The 12,124-nt window shown below is 40.1% G+C and overlaps 1 protein-coding gene and 2 pseudogenes across 1 annotated transcript in view; all 3 read left to right on the forward strand.

The window, feature by feature from the left end:
* The window catches only part of NUP210L (nucleoporin 210 like), a 99,676-nt gene that overhangs the window by 73,481 nt on the left and 14,071 nt on the right, over positions 1-12,124 (forward strand). The window contains exons 28-33 of the mRNA XM_027532137.1: positions 4,031-4,189; positions 5,135-5,226; positions 6,385-6,559; positions 7,707-7,882; positions 8,513-8,730; positions 11,811-11,947. Of these exons, the coding sequence (XP_027387938.1) occupies positions 4,031-4,189; positions 5,135-5,226; positions 6,385-6,559; positions 7,707-7,882; positions 8,513-8,730; positions 11,811-11,947 (957 nt within the window). The remainder of the gene's footprint in view (positions 1-4,030; positions 4,190-5,134; positions 5,227-6,384; positions 6,560-7,706; positions 7,883-8,512; positions 8,731-11,810; positions 11,948-12,124) is intronic.
* Positions 323-2,036, forward strand: LOC113882322 (annotated as a pseudogene).
* On the forward strand, positions 2,014-3,491 carry LOC113886427 (annotated as a pseudogene).

Raw genomic sequence — 12,124 nt, forward strand, 5'->3', positions numbered from 1 at the left:
TGAAAATCATATGAAGAATCCAAATTTGAGTATTCAGATAATACTACACAATATTTAACATACTTTGCTGGAAAGAACTCTTAAGAAAGCATTGCTTCCTTTGATACATTTGCTGTTATATAATGTTCCATTTGTGGACAAATAACTGTGTTACATGAATAATATATTATGAATATAAAGTATGTATACCTAGAGTTTAAATTTAACATACTTTGCTGGAAAGAGCTCTTAAGAAAGTAATGCTTAATGGAGAAGGAAATGGCAACCCACTCCAGTACCCTTGCTTGGGAAATCCCGTGGGGAGTCTAGTGTGCAACCGTCCATGGAGTACAACAGGGCTGGACACGGCTTAGCGACTAAAAAACACATGGCAGTTCTAGCCAATGTGTGAGAACAAACACTTGTAAGGAATTTGGGGTTGGGGCTGAAACCAACATCCTATTGTTTACAGATGTGAATGTCTATTTAGAAAAACCCAAAATAAACCGCAAGCAAATATTTAAACTAAAAAAAAAAAAGAAAGTAATGCTTAAGAAAGCATTGCTTCCTTTGATACATTTGCTGTTGTATAATGTTGCATTTGTGAACAAATAACTGTGTTACATGAATAACATATTATGAATATAAAGTATTTATACATAGAGTTTAAATATGTGATATAATCTTTCAACATACTCAGACATACTTAATTATATTAATAATCATGTTTGTGCTACATGATGGGCAGTTGACATTAAGACTTAAGAAAGCTGGTTGCTGAGCACATTTCTGGGCCCATGCTACTAGGAGCTGGGGAAGAACTGGAATCTTCCCTCGTGCACGTAGGGTGCTATGGGTGTCATAGGGCTTGTGTGGGCCACCAACTGGCAACTGATTCTGGACTGAGTACCTTATATCAATGGCAAATTTAAGGATAGTTAATTAAACTGTTCTTCCACGGTGGTACTGGCTTCTCCAAATTCAGCACCTGCTGCTTTTGAAATGCCCAAAGCCCCTCATGATGGCCACTGAGGAAATCCACAATGCAACATGAATCTTTGTGTTTTTTTTTTTTTTTTAAATAGCCTTTATACTTTAATGCATTTAGCACTTACTCTGAAATCTGGAAAAGAAAAGAAAAAAAATGAAGTGGATACTGCAGACAAATTTTACCTACTTCATGACATTATTACATGATCATCAGTTTAATGGAACCCACCCAAGATGGTCCAGGATCAGTGGCAGCCACCTAGGTCTGGACTTTACCTTAGGAAGAAGAAACCTGGGACCAAGATACCCAGGTCACAATTCAGTGCCTACAAAAACAAAGAATTAGAGTTAGACCTTAAAAGAGATCAGAGGGGTTATAGAAGCTACAATTAGTCATTTCTGGAGCCAGTTACAAAGAAAAGTATGGAAAAATTAAAAATTTTCCAATTTTCTGAAAATATCCTAGATCTATAATCTAAGGAAATTCTAGTGGTTGGGTCTTCTGTCATGGACTCCACAGAGCCTGGTTATACTTGGAACTGAAAAGGGATATAACTGTACTTAGTTTGGTAGAGTTCTGCAGAAGGATTTGGCTTTTTTTCCAAATAGGAAAAAAAGGGATAGCAAATAGGAATTGTGTGAAAGGAAGGGATGGCATAAGCCTTATTAGCACCTGCTCTACTTTTTCCTTCCTTTTATTTTCTTGTCTAAAGAAGCACTCTTTTCTCTAACAGAAGAAATGATTGAGAGCTACACAAGATTTTCTTCCCCAGCCTTTGACCTCACATAGACAAACTGGGTGATGAAATGGGCAAATACAAAGGTCTGTAACGGGCAGTGCATTTGGCAGTTCCGTGGATCTGTTTCTTGCTTCAATAGTGCTTGGATGGAACAGACCCAAAGACACTCCCTTGCCCCAGCCTCCTACTACCTGCCAACCCTTTTTTCAGTTGCAACCACTGGAATCAGTCACTCAGCTGTCTGCGATCACCAGGGACCAGCCAACATCATTTTTTGAGCTTAACTCCTTATTACTGATCAACTATGAACTCCTAGATTTGTCATAATTATTCCACTGACATGGAGGCTATCATCAACCACCTGGTCAACAAGCATCTGTGGGCCTCCTACACCTACCTCTCTGTGGGCTTCTATTTCAACTGCAATGATGTGGTTTGGTTCTGGAGGACATGGGCCACTTTTTCCACAGTGTGGCTCTGGAGGGCATGGGCCACTTTTTCCACGAATTGGCTGATGAGCAGGGCGAGGGCTACGGGCATCTCTTGAAAATGCAAAACCAGCACAGTGGCTACACCCTCTTTCAAGACATGCGGTAGCATCTGAAGGTGAGTGGGTAAAACCCAGAATCCTATGGAAGCCTCTGCACTCATGCAGAAGAACCTGAGCCAGGCCATTTTGGATCTCCATGACCTGGGTTCTGCCCATGCAGACCCCCATCTCTGTGACTTCTTAGAGAGCTGCGTCCTAGATGAAGAGGTAAAACTCATCAAGAAAATGGTGATCACCTGACCAACCTCCACAGGCTGGTTGGTCCCCAGATTGAACTGGGTTGGTATCTCTTCTAAAGGCTCACCCTCAAGCATGACTTGGAGCCTCTGGAGCCCCGCAGCCTTTGACGAGCCCCTCTGGTGTGAGGGCTTTTGCATGACACCAGAAGCCCTTCTCTATAACCACTAAGGCAGCTTTTCAACTATCCTGGAAGCCTCTCCCAAACCTTGGACCAAATGGAAACATTAAAACTTTTTTGCAGCAAAAAAGGAAGAAAGGTCTCTAATGTCCTACAAGGTAGACTTCCTGCTCTGTGGTGTCACCATTTAGAAATTCAGTTGAATTAAACAATTATAAAACACTTGTTCTTTAGCATAAAACTTCTTCCAGACAATTGATCAAAATCTGCACGAGGGAAATGGGAATTTTTATGTAGGGATGGAGGGAAAGGTGATTTTGGAATTTGGAACTCCTGAGTCAAGTGAGCAAAGGAAGGCCTTGAGGGCTCCAGACAGCAAAAAGGCAGAGGAGACAGGACATGAAATAAATGATAGGAATGGAATTGCCAAAAAGGTAGGCAAGTGCCTACTTCAGCATTTGCCTTAGTGTTGGACCTCCCTTCTCTCTCAGCAGAAGTCCATCAAGGTCTAATCCTATCTAGTCTAGACTAGAAGGGAAGTAAAGCAAATAGAGAAATTGTCAGCTAGTTTAACATTGTCCTAAACAGGGGCTTCCCTTTCTTGTCGTCTTCCTCCCTTGTTATCACTATGAACTCCAGGAGTAGATTGCCTAACTTCTCTCTGATCTCAGGTTGTACTGTTTCAACCCATTTAGGAAACCCCTTTTTTCATTTGCATTCTTCTCCTATCAAGTAATTGACTTCAAGATGAGAATTCTTGTATAGGAATCTTTCCAGAATTAGTTGAGCACTGAACACAGAAGTGTACTTTAGGGGTGACTGTGTTGCTGGGAATATGAAAAGAAACAAATATGAAAAAACCCTGGGGGAATTATCTGGTGGTCCAGTGATAAGGACTTGGTGCTTTCACTGCAGGGGACCTGGATTCAATCCCTGGTTGTGAACTAAGATCCCACAAGCTGTGTGGTGTGGCCACAAAAAGAAAAAAAAAAAAAAAAAATGGGCTTCCCTGGTGACACAGTGGATAAGAATCCGCCTGCCAATACAGGGGACACAGGTTTAATCCCTGGTCCAGGAAAATCCTAAATGCCATGGGGCAACTAAACTGCTGTACCAAAACTACTGAAAACCACGCATCCTAGAGCCCATGACCTTCAACAAGAGAAACCACCACATAGAGAAGCCTGCACACCACAACTAGAGGATAGCCCTCACCGTCTGCAACTAGAGAAAACTGCGTGCAGCAGTGAAGACCTAGTACAGCCATAAATATATAGATAATTTTAAAAATTTTAAATGAAGAAAGAAAATAAGTCTGGAACTCTAATTCTTCTGGATAGCTATTTTCAACAAAGAGGGAAGGACACAGTGTTTATTCATGAATATTTCTTAATCCATCCCTTTCCTGTCTAGGTTTTTCTGCAACTTCCAGTAGAGAATAACTTTGCCATGGTTGTCCACACAAAAGCAGCTGGTCGGACCAATATCAAAGTCACTGTCCACTGTATGAACAGTTCGTCTGGACAGTTCGAGGGGAATTTGTTAGAACTGTCTGATGAAGTTCAGATCCTGGTAAGATCCCAAACCTAAATCTTGTTTTTGTTTATCAAGGAGAAGAAAGTTATATTCTCTTATATTCCATGAAGAGTTTGTCTAGATAGAGATAGAGAAATTGCTAGAGGGATCTCTAAAATAGGCTTAGGGTTTCTAGATCTTTGTTATTTCCGCTAATTGTTTGTCTATGGGTATTGACCTTACAAACTACAACACATGCATTCAACTCCCAACACAGTGAATAGTATACAAACACCATGGTAACTAAAGGGAATTAAGTTCTGATTTGTTCTGCCTAACATAGATAGATATTATGGTACATTCCACTTAGCTATATTCACAGGTAGAATGAAATCCTGTCCTGACTTCTGGTAAGGTGTAAGAGTATGAAGTTTCTATAGATGTATTCAAGCTGAAAGTTAAATGGCCCTACTGTTTTTAGAATTCAAAGAAAAAATATATTTTGTATAGAGAAAATAAATTTCTCTACCTCTGGATTTGGGATTAATTTTTTTCTTTTCTTTTTATCCTTTGTTTTGGCTTTGGTTCCCTGATTCAGTGAGGGGTAGAGGAAAAAGCACTTTACTGGGAGGTAGAAGACCTAAATAGTGCCCTTGCTAATTTAATAGTATAGGTTTTTCATTCTCAAATCTTTTTTTAGATTACTAGAACTAAAATTAGAAATTTCAAAATCATTTTATACTAATATCTAAGTAATATAGGGGATATGGTAAGTGCAAAAACTATGCCTAGTCCCTTGTAGTCAGAAACAGGCTGTGTTAGGTTATATGTTCTAGACTACCTAAATATGTTTTAAATGCCTGGCTCATTTTGGAAAGCAATATTGTGGGACTTGGGCTAAATTGCAGTCAGGCAGACTTGATTTGTAGTTTGTCCATTTGTGAGTAAAGGTCATCATTTGTCTTTTCCAGAAATGAGGAAAGCATCATTTTCTCATTCCAGGTGTTTGAAAAACTTCAACTTTTCTATCCAGAGTGCCAGCCTGAACAAATTCTGATGTCCATGAATTCTCAGCTCAAACTCCATACCAACAGGTAAGGAGAATAGAGAAGAAGATAGGCTAGGATCTAACTTTACCCTCAGTGAAACACTGCACATAAAAGAACTATTGCCTTCTAGGTGATTTTTCTAACTCACAAATAAATTTTTTAGTTGAAGTGAAATTCACATAACATAAAATTAAATTGTCTGATTCAGTGGTGTTTAGTACATACACAGTATTGTGTAACCATTACCTCTAGTTTCAAAACATTTTCATTTATCACCAGAGACCCATACCCATTAAACACTCACTCACCATTCTCCTCTCCTCTCAGTCCCTAGCAATCACTAATCAGCTGTCTCTGTGGATTTAAATATTGTATGTTTCATGTAAATGAAACCATACCATGTGACCTTTTGTGTTGACTTCTTGCAGTTAACATGATTTCAAGGTTCATCCACGCTGTAGCATGTATGGGTACTTCATTCCTTTTTATGACTGAATAATATTCCACTATATGAATATACTACGTTTTGTTTATCTAATTGTCCATTGGTGGACCTTTGGTTTGTTTTCACCTTTTAGCTATTGTGGATAGTGCTGCTGTGAACATTCATGTACAAGTATTTGTTTGAATACAGTTGTCCCTTGGCATCCACCAAGGATTGGTTCCAGGACCCACCCTTGCCCCCAAAATCTGCAGACTCAAAGATCCATTATATAAAATGGTATAGTATTTATAGTGCATTTATAGGTTATAGTACATATAACCTATGCTCATCTTCCTGTATACTTTAAACTCTCTCTAAATTGCTTATAATACCTAATACAATATAAATGTTATGTAAATAGTCGCCAGTCCAAGGCAAGTTCACATTTTGCTTTCTGGAACTTTTTGAAATTCTCAGTCTGTGCTTGGTTGAATCTGTGGTTGCAGAACCCACAGATGTGAAAAGCTGACTTTACCTGTTTTTAATTCTTTTCACCAAATAATTTTTTAATGATAAATATATAATAGTATTTGATTTTTAAGGAGATAAGCATAATCCAAAGGCTGACTTTTACCTGAGGAACAAATAACTACACAACAAGGAGAACCGAGCAGTTTTCTGAGTACAGCCTCTAATAGTGGTCTAGGCAATTGCTACTCCTTTATTTCTGATCAGTCAGAGCCCCCAAGAGATGCCACCTGCCCCCATTTATTCCCTAGGGAAGGGGCCGCCTTTGTGAGTTCCCGTGTCCTCAAGTGTTTCCCTAATTCATCTGTCATCGAGGAGGATGGTGAAGGGCTCCTGAAAGCTGGTTCCATTGCAGGCACTGCTGTGTTAGAAGTCACTTCTACAGAACCTTTTGGAGTAAACCAAACAACTATAACTGGGGTTCAGGTGAGTTCAGGGACTTACTCAAAAAAATAAAAGGAATACCATGGCCTTAAGAGGCAGACTGACTTTGTTTAGAACTAGAAATTTCTCTGGAAGTCAGAAATGAATTGTAAGATAAGAGGACAATCTTGACATGAACCATCAAATTAAAGTGGACTTTAGACTCCTTGTTATAAAAGACATTAATCTCAAAAATGGTATGACTGTTTTCTGAGCAACTTTGGCAAAAGGATTGGTATGGGAGAAATGTAGAACTATTACTATCAAAATTAGGCTTTTTGATATGTTTTAAATGTTTTTAGACTTTAAAAAAAAATTAGAATTAGAAGAGACCTTAGAGGTAAGTTAGTCTAAAACAAAATGTTTGGGGCATTAAAAATCTAGTATGTTCCAGCCTTGTGTTGCTCCTTTTATGTATATTTTTTTTACCCACCACAAAAACCCTATTATACAAGCATCATTAGCCCTATTAAACTGATAAGAAATATAAAACCTAGAATGGTTAAATGAAGATATGAAATGATAAAGCTAGGTTTCAAAGCTGGACTTCCCTTATTGTATCACAGTATTTTACTTCCCTTACTTTATCTGTTATAGTACAAAAACACAATCTATATTCTTGATAAGTTATCAGTTACTTAACAATAAATAATACACTCTTCACAAAAGAGGAAATACAGTCCATTCCTCAAAAAACTCCAGCTTTGCTTCATATTTCTGCTGTTTTAATCATTAAAAGAGGCTTTCCGGGTGGCACGGTGGTAAAGAATCCACTTGCCAATGCAAGTGATGCAAGAGACACGGGTTTGAACCCTCAGTTGGGAAGATCCCCTGGAGAAGGAAATGACAACCCATTCCAGTATTCTTGCCTGGAAAATTCCATAAGCGGAGGAGCCTGGTGGGCTATAGTCCATGGAGTCACTAAGAGGCAGATATGACTGAGCAACTGAGCACACACCGATAATTAAAAGCCATTTCCTGTACTGTCATATTTCTTTCTCACTCTGATTTAAGTCATCTGAAATCAAGAGCTGGCTACTTCCTACAAAAGAGGAACATGATTTTTATCACTGATTGTAAGTCTCAGAATATGGTCATAGGTCCCCTCCAGTGCATTCTGCTCTGTACCAATAGGTTTTGTCTCCCACAGGTAGCACCAGTGACATACCTGCGAATGAGCAGCCACCCCAAGCTATACACGGCTCAAGGAAGGACCCTATCAGCCTTTCCCTTGGGCATGTCTCTTACCTTCATTGTTCAGTTTTACAATAGCATTGGAGAGAAATTCCACACACACAATACCCAGCTTTATCTGGCTTTAAACAGGTATGGAAGGCAAAGGAATGGTGTTATCGCTATGGCAGAAATCTTGTAGATTAGCCTGGTATAAGCAGTGCTAGTAAATTCCTCTCATGTTATGCACTTGGAATCTGATCTTTCTTTCATTAAGATAGGGAGGGACAGTTGACTTTAATATTGGGATTTCCCTGGAGGTTCAGTGTTAGGACTCCATGCTTTCACTTCTATGGGCCTGGGTTCAATCCCTGGTTGAAGAACTAAAGTCACACACATGGTGGTATGACCAAAAAAGCAACAACAAAAAACTATCTGCTTTTTTAAAAAATGAGGGAAAGACCAGAATTAATTATTCAATGAAGAAGATTTTTAATATTTGAATTTGACAAGTCCTAGTTCATATAAAACTCCTATAAGGAGCCAACTGGAGTATTATCAAAAAGCCAAACTGGAAAAAAAATTTTTTTAAGAAAAATAGCCTAGCTGGGCACCATGTATATAAATGTAATAGACCTGATCCCTGGCCCTAGTTGTTTACTCTCCACTGTAGAATTCCATCTGAATTCTTTTGAGCTATTGAATATAAAATGTTGTGATAGGGTCTGGCTCCAGATCTGTTGACTCTTTTCAGAGATTCCTACCTTTCATGTCTACTTTCAGAGATGACCTGCTGCTCATTGGACCAGGGAATAGGAACTACACTTACATGGCCCAGGCTGTGAACAGAGGGGTGACACTTGTGGGGCTCTGGGACCGGAGACATCCAGGCATGGCCGATTATATCCCTGTTTCTGTAGAGCATGCCATCGAGCCAGACACCAAGCTTACCTTTGTCGGAGATGTCATCTGCTTCCATACTTACCTCCTCAACCAGAATGGTTTGGATACTTTCACTTTCTCAACCTCACAACTGACAGGATTAGAAAGCAACTCATCCCTTAGAGGATTTCTCTCTGAGAAAGAAAATACTTTAGTGTATTTTATTATTTTTCATGTTAAATTGATAATTCTTAGTTTAGTGCCCATTTCTCTCCATAGCCAGCTGACTAGAAGTCAGCCAGTAATATTTATCAAAAGTCTATTGAACATGTAGGCAGTGCAGTGTACCATGCCTTCTCCTCCACTCCTAGCTTCTAAAGGAAGATAACTGCAAAGTTGAACATCAATAAAGGTTGAGATGAAAGGAAGGAAAAGACAATAAGGCTTTAGTTCTAAGAACCAATTGTGTGTACACTGTTTTGTGAGGCAACTTTAGTGGCCTAACTTCCATGTATACCATCACTGAAAGAAGGTTTGGCCTTGCACTGGGCCACAGTATACTCATGATCAGCAAAGTATTTCTGTTCTAAGAAGTACTATTGAGTTACAGAAAATCAGTCTTGGCTTTGGAAATGTGTTATATCTTTAGGGTCACAGGTAGCATATCCCAAAATGGTATACATTGACTGGTTGTATGCAATCAAATAATCCATCCAAGTAAGGCTGGCTGGGGTGGTATGTGGTTTGGGTTTTGCATCCTCTTTGGGGAATTATGGATACATGTTATTTGGGTAAAGTGATGTAACATTGAACCTGACTTTAACATTAACCATATATTTTGGACTTGATACAGAGGGAACTCTATTCAGCCTGAGTCAAATCCTCCAATCCTGACAACTGACTTGTAAACAACCACTACTTATTAACATGTAATCCAGGGTCAGTGAGCTAACCGCTTACTATACCATGACTATTAATCTTTTGTCGATGAAACAGAGGCTTTTATACTTCCTTTTCCTAGGTTCTGTCACGATGGTCACTCTTGTCATCCACTCTGGAATTTTGGTCATCTCAAGTCAGTACCACTTTAGATGAGGAAGCAGAAGGGCCACATTCGAGGATCAGTAATCCAATCTAATATTTGACATTTCTCTAGCACCTTGGGACTTAAGCCAAAGTAAACTAATCCTCTCTTCTGCCAGCTGATCCTTGCTTGCAGTCTTCTTGCTGATATCAATCAGTAGGTTAAAGCAGATTCATTGTAGCAGGGTCTATACAAAGTTTCAGTTCAGTTCAGTTCAGTTGTTCAGTCATGTCCCACTCTTTGCAACCCCATGAATCCCAGCATGCCAGGCCTCCCTGTCCATCACCAATTCTCGGAGTTTACCCAAACTCACATCCATCGAGTCGGTGATGCCATCCAGCCATCTCATCCTCTGTCGTCCCCTTCTCCTCCTGCCCCAATCCCTCCCAGAACCAGGGTCTTTTCCAATGAGTCAACTCTTTGCATGAGGTGGCCAAAGTATTGGAGTTTCAGCTTCAGCATCAGTCCTTCCAATGAACAGCTAGGACTAGTCTCCTTTAGGATGGACTGGTTGGATCTCCTTGCAGTCCAAGGGACTCTCAAGAGTCTTTTCCAACACAACAGCTCAGCATCAATTCTTCATCGCTCAGCTTTCTTCATAGTCCAACTCTCACATCCATACATGACCACTGGAAAAACCATAGCTTTAACTAGACGGACCTTTGTTGGCAAAGTAATGTCTCTGCTTTTGAATATGCTGTCTAGGTTGGTCTTAACTTTCCTTCCAAGGAGTAAGTGTCTTTTAATTTCGTGGCTGCAGTCACCATCTGCAGTGATTTTTGAGCCCCCCAAAATAAAATCTGTTTTTGTTTGCCCATCTATCTGCCATGAAGTGATGGGACTGGATGCCATGATCTTAGTTTTCTGAATGTTGAGTTTTCAGCCAACTTTTTCACTCTCCTCTTTCACTTTCATCAAGAGGCTGTTGAGTTCCTCTTCACTTTCTGCCATAAGGGTGATGTCATCTGCTTATCTGAGGTTATTGATATTTCTCCCGGCAATCTTGATTCCAGCTTGTGCTTCTTCCAGCCCAGCATTTCTCATGATGTACTCTGCATATAAGTTAAATAAGCAGGGTGACAATATACAGCTTTGATGTACTCCTTTTCCTATTTGGAACCAGTCTGTTGTTCCATGTCCAGTTCTAACTGTTGCTTCCTGACCTGCATGTAGGTTTCTTAAGAGTCAGGTCAGGTGGTCTGGTATTCCCATCTCTTTCAGAATTTTCCACAGTTATTGTGATCCACACAGTCAAAGGCTTTGGCATAGTCAATAAAGCAGAAATAGATGTTTTTCTGGAATTCTCTTGCTTTTTCGATGATCCAGCGGATGTTGGCAATTTGATCTCTGGTTCCTCTGCCTTTTCTAAAACCAGCTTGAACATCTGGAATTTCACGGTTCACATATTGCTGAAGCCTGGCTTGGAGAATATTGAGCATTACTTTACCAGTGTGTAAAAACTTCCCTGGTGGCTCAGATGGTTAAGCGTCTGCCTCCAATGCGGGAGACCTGGGTTCGATCCCTGGGTTGGGAAGATCCCCTGGAGAAGGAAATGGCACCCCACTCCAGTACTCTTGCCTGGAAAATCCCATGGACAGAAGAGCCTGGTAGGCTATGGTCCATGGAGTCGCAAAGAGTTGGACACGACAGAGCGACTTCACTTCACTTCACTTTACTAGCATGTGAGATGGAGTGCTATTCCTATGTGTAAAAGATGTTTTTCTTTTTCCTAAGGAGAACAGTTATATTCTCCAAATAGCTTTTGTGATTCTAAGTTTAGCAGTTCCTATTTTGTTTTGCTGGCATGAAGGGGAACCAAACGTTAGGAAAACAAAGTTAGGGACTTCCCTGATAGTCCGGTGGTTAAGACTCTGTGCTTCCATTGCCAGGGGCACAGGTTCAATCCCTGGTCCAGGAACTAATATCCCCACATACCACGTAGCACAGCTAAAAATGAAAAAGAGAACAAAGTTATCCTCACAGCTGGGTGCTCCTCCTGGGAAGGGATATATGTATGCTTAAATGGTCTACTGACTTGGATTCTGAGTAAGGTGAGCGTGACCATCAAATTATATCAAAGATTGCAGTCAACTGCTTTCTCTTGTCTTTTCCTAGGTGAACCCGGAATATGGATGATTTCTGCTGACAATATTCTACAAACAGACATTGTCACTGGGGTAGGAGTGGCCAGGAGTCCAGGAACAGCAACTATTTTTCATGACATCCCAGGACTAGTGAAAACATATCGAGAGGTAAACTTAATGATATGAGACGAGCCCATGGGCGTTCCTTGGTGGCCTAGTGGTTAGAATTCCAGGCTTTCACTGCCATGGAGCAGGTTCCAGCTCTGGTTGGAAAACTGAGATTCCACAAGAGTCTAAAGTAACTATTTCCACATACGGGAATATATATAGGAAGCACATCCTATT

This window comes from Bos indicus x Bos taurus, chromosome 3 (assembly GCF_003369695.1).
Source record: "Bos indicus x Bos taurus breed Angus x Brahman F1 hybrid chromosome 3, Bos_hybrid_MaternalHap_v2.0, whole genome shotgun sequence".
NCBI classification, from domain to species: Eukaryota; Metazoa; Chordata; class Mammalia; order Artiodactyla; family Bovidae; genus Bos; species Bos indicus x Bos taurus.